General features: G+C 34.2%; 1 protein-coding gene across 1 annotated transcript; it reads left to right on the top strand.

Annotated features, from left to right (window-relative positions):
- The first annotated feature begins 1560 nt into the window (after positions 1 to 1560).
- Positions 1561 to 2481, top strand: LOC106528610 (olfactory receptor 6M1-like). The gene has a single exon (XM_014023823.1). The coding sequence runs from the start codon at positions 1561 to 1563 to the stop codon at positions 2479 to 2481; it is 921 nt and encodes a 306-aa protein (XP_013879277.1).
- The last annotated feature ends 2138 nt before the right edge of the window (positions 2482 to 4619 follow it).

Below are 4619 nucleotides of genomic sequence, written 5' to 3'. Positions count from 1 at the left end.
TATATATATAAACATCACTGTGTGCACGTCATTGTCTCTTTCAGTTTTAAGTTTTGCACAGAGCCCACTTTTCCAAAAGCAGACTATCTCTCATCTACCCGGAAATCCTTCCATTCTGTGACAAATGCAAAATGGCCGAAGCCACACTGATTCATATGTACTGGTCCTGTCCTAACCTTAATCAGTTCTGGACAGATGTTTTCATACCCTGTCCAGGTTTCTTAAAGTTACAATAACACCTAATCCTTTGTTGGCTCTTTTTGGCATCAGTAGTAAGGAGCTGATTTTGTCAGCCCCTCAGAGACAGGCACTACCATTCTGTTCTTTAATAGCAAGGTGTACAATTTTAGTGAGATGGAAGGGCGCTGCTCCTCCAAACCATAAACAATGGTTAAGTGACATGATGTCTTGTTTGAGACTAGAAAAATTAAGATGCTCTATCCAGCATTCTTGGAGGTTTGAGAAAATCTGGGGCCCATTTCCTGACCTGTTTCAAAGTTTAGTGATGTTTTGATCAAAACTTTTTTTTTTTTGGCTCTGTTAAATTACGCTTCAGTTACCTTTTGTTTTTCTTGCTTTTTTGGATGTACTGTACATGCTAGGATTGGGGACATGATGGGTGGGCCTGAAGTGGTGACCTAGGTGGAAGTGGTTGGGATTGCTTTGTAGGGATTGTTTTATTGTTGATTTTTGTTTGGTTTTCCTTGTTTGAATACACTGTGTTGAAAAAAAACTTTAATAAAAAAACTATGATAAAAAAGGCTAAATAAAACAAAATATTGGTGGTAATTTTTGACTGTGAAATTTTACAAACGGCACCCCATAGGCTTGTTCCACTTGGATCAGGCCAGCCAATTGGGAATCCTTACAAACCTCCATGGATAGTTTTTTCAGCATGTTAAATCATACAGGTGAAGTGAGAGTGTGTGAATATAGTCAATTGCATAAGAGCTGCCAACTCTCACCCAGTGAATGTGAGAGTTGGCAGCTTATTAAACTGGTTTTAAAAACTTCATGAATGATTCATTAACAGTCACCCTCTGTAGGTACTGCAGAGCTTTGAGTTTCTTCTGTTCTTAAAATTACTGATGATCTGGATGTTTAATTTGGATAAGGTTTAATGTCATTCTTTCTCATTTATCTGGGTTTGGTATTAAGAGTAAACTTGCTCTAATCTGGTCATAGGCGGATTAAAACCAATTAACAACAATACTGTAATATAAAACTTTTAATTTATATTGGTGAATTGTTTTAGCTGTACATTTTCTCATATCCTTATCTTGTTTGGTGTGAAGACTACTTGCATAATGTTACTGTTTTGAAGAACAAACTGGAACAATTTATCTGGACTTTAGAGATTAGATCATTGGGAGGGGTTTGGAGAGTCAATCTAATAAAAATTTCCAAAATCTAAAAATATTCAGTTCGTACAGGTTGCAGATGGTAAAGCACCAAGTTTACAGTCTTCAATATCAGGTAATAAAAGACACTCTTTATTAATTGAATGTTTATGTGAATATATAAACTCAATGTTTAGTAGTTCAATATAGACTTAAAAATATGGACAATGTGGGAAATGTTTCCTATATAACTATGTCAGGCTATGTGGAGCTTAGCAAATATAAGTATTTGTTTTTTACTGTTATGTTTCTATTGTATATTTTAATAATATGTAGTAATTCTGTAATTGTCTATCTGATCTGGTCAAACAAAGGCCTCCATGAGCCCATGTACATCTTTATAGCTGCTTTGTTATTTAACTGTGTTCTTTACAGCACCAATATTTATCCCAAACTTCTGATTGACTTTTTATTTGAAAAACAGATCATATCATACTCATCTTGTATCTTCCAGTTTTTTATGTTTTATACTTTAGGTATAACTGAATTTCTTCTTTTGGCAGTCATGGCTTTTGACAGATATGTGTCTTTATGTAATCCTCTTAGATATCAAACCATCATGACTAAAACGACAGTGAGTATTTGTCTGGTTATGGCCTGGTTATTTCCTGTTTGTCACATTGCATTTGAAACTATTTTTACTGCTGAAGCTAAACTATGTAGCTTAAATTTGAATGGAATCATTTGTAACAATGCCATTTTCACCCTTCATTGTGTCAAATCAAAACCACTGACTGTATTAGGGCTTTTATCTTTAATAGATCTTGTTATACTTCCAGTACTCTTCACAATTTTTACATATACTAAAATATTTATAATATCTTATCAACAATGTAAAACATTTAGAAAAAAAGCAGCTGAAACCTGTGTACCTCACCTGCTGGTTTTAGCCAGCTGCTCCTATTTGGCTGCATATGATGTCATTATAGCTCGAGTCGAGTCACATTTTCCAAAAACAGCTCGCTTTATAATGACCTTGCAAATATTTCTGTATCATCCTATAATTAATCCATTTATATATGGGATAAAAATGAAAGAAATTTCTAAACATCTAAAAACCCTTTGCTTCAGCAAAGTTTAGTTGCAAATACTTTTGCATTTCTTTGTAATATTTTAAAGTTACATTGTGGTTATGCTTGATTATGGCTGCTGGTGCCACTCTGGCATTGTTAAAGAATTCACTCACAACAAGGTCGCAGGTTCACCTTTCTGTGTGGAGTTTGCTTGTTTGATTTAATCTAAGGATTTTTTTGTATATTGAGCAATATATGGTCTGCAACCAAAATATACTCTCAACTTCTAGTTCTCTTGTTTTATAGCTTCTTTTAGATTTTTCACGTTACATGTTAGTCACAAAGGACAGCAAACCTTCACTGAAGTAGCCCTAAAACTTAACTTTATTGTTAATTATGACATGAGCCACAAAGTGGAGCAGTGGTTACAGCTGTTGCCTCTCAGACTGAAAGTTGTAGGATCGTCAAAGTTTTTTGTGCTCAATTTTCCTCCCACAAACCAAAAACATGCATTTTAGTTCTCATTTGTCTCAGTGTCCTTGTGGTAGACTGAAGGCCTAAAGGTCTAAATCGTCCCCAACTTTCACACAGTGACCATTGAATTAGACACCAGTTTCCTGCCACACAAAAAGTAGGTAAAAAAATGGATGGATTATGACAAAGTGGTTTTACCTGTGCTAGAATATTAATGATGTCAAATTTAGGGAAAAGGAAAACAACAAACAAACAAAAAATGCTGCACAGACCTATTCTAGTTTCAGTAGATACAGCATGGTCTGCTTTACCAGTTTGTGTTCAGCAACGTTTCATGTGGATTATAATGTTAAGTGATTATTGAACTTAAGTGATTGTAATATATTTAAGATCAATAAAATAACTTGCTGATTTTATTTATTTATTTACATATTTATTTTCGGTAATAAAGATTTTTGTGTATTCTTTTAATTTGACATGGGATGGCGTTGTTTCTTATTATTGGTTGTTTTGTGTTTGTAAAAATTGTAATTTTGCTTTTATTATAAAGATTTTTTAAATCATTCAATCATTAAGTGTTATTTGACTGTATATAAGATAACAAAAATAGATATTATAATAACTGCTGGTTATTTTATTGTACTCTTATTAAATGTATTCAATTTTGGAAGTTTAAGGATAAAATCATTTCAACACTTCATCGTCTTCTAAGTATTGAAAAACAAAATGTATGAAGGTACACATTTATTTACAAGTTAATTTTATTTTTGAGCGTATTACATACATTCTAATGTTCTCATAACATTTGTTTTATGAAGATTTTGTTGAAATTCTTTATTTAATTATCAATGCACATCTATCCGTAACCCTAGCCATGTTCAAATTTTTAGCAAATTTTTAAAATTTCGGAACTTATTCCGCAAAAGTTTTTCCATCACTTATTTTGCGCCTTAACTATTTTTTTTCAAAAACCCCAAAAACCACCTCCACCAACCACCCAAAACACACCCACTGGAACCAGACTGGAACGTCAATGGAAAAGCACCCGAACTGACCCGTTCCCACACTGACCGTACCGACACTACAATAAGTGGCACTAGTGGAAAAGGGGCAAAAGGACCCATGGGGACACCAATAGTGACAAAGGCCAGTAAGGGTTTTTTTTCACTTCAGTAGAAAATGAAACCAAATATTAGTTTATTTAGTTTATTTATTTCTTCATCATCACTGACTTTTTTAAGTGAAGAGAAAATAGAGACAGAGAGAAAAACAGAGAGATAAGTAATTAGAAAGATAGAAGAATTGAAATAGCGATTAGGATTATATTAAATATACACCAACAAAACACAGGACCACACACCCAACATCTGTTCGCTCACCTGAAAAATAAATGGATAAATACAAAGAGGGCATATATAAAAATATACACATACCCATACATACTGTATATAAAGATATACATACATACATACATGCCTACATTCATAAATATTGTCTGTATATACACACAGACATATATACACACTCAGTGACCAGTCAGAACCCCCCGGATCAGAGCACCTGTTTGTGAGCAGTTGTGAACATGTGTGTATATACAAGATTTCTCCAATGGAATATTTAACCGTGACTGTGGAGGACCGAGACCCAACCCCCAAGACACGAGGCAGACATAGGAAAGTCCAGAGCACAAGGACCTGAGAGGAATCCCGAGCGCAGAGCCCCAAGGGGCACC

Source organism: Austrofundulus limnaeus, unplaced genomic scaffold (assembly GCF_001266775.1).
Source record: "Austrofundulus limnaeus strain Quisiro unplaced genomic scaffold, Austrofundulus_limnaeus-1.0 Scaffold392, whole genome shotgun sequence".
Classification (NCBI taxonomy): Eukaryota; Metazoa; Chordata; class Actinopteri; order Cyprinodontiformes; family Rivulidae; genus Austrofundulus; species Austrofundulus limnaeus.
This window is presented reverse-complemented; position numbering and strand designations above follow the sequence as displayed.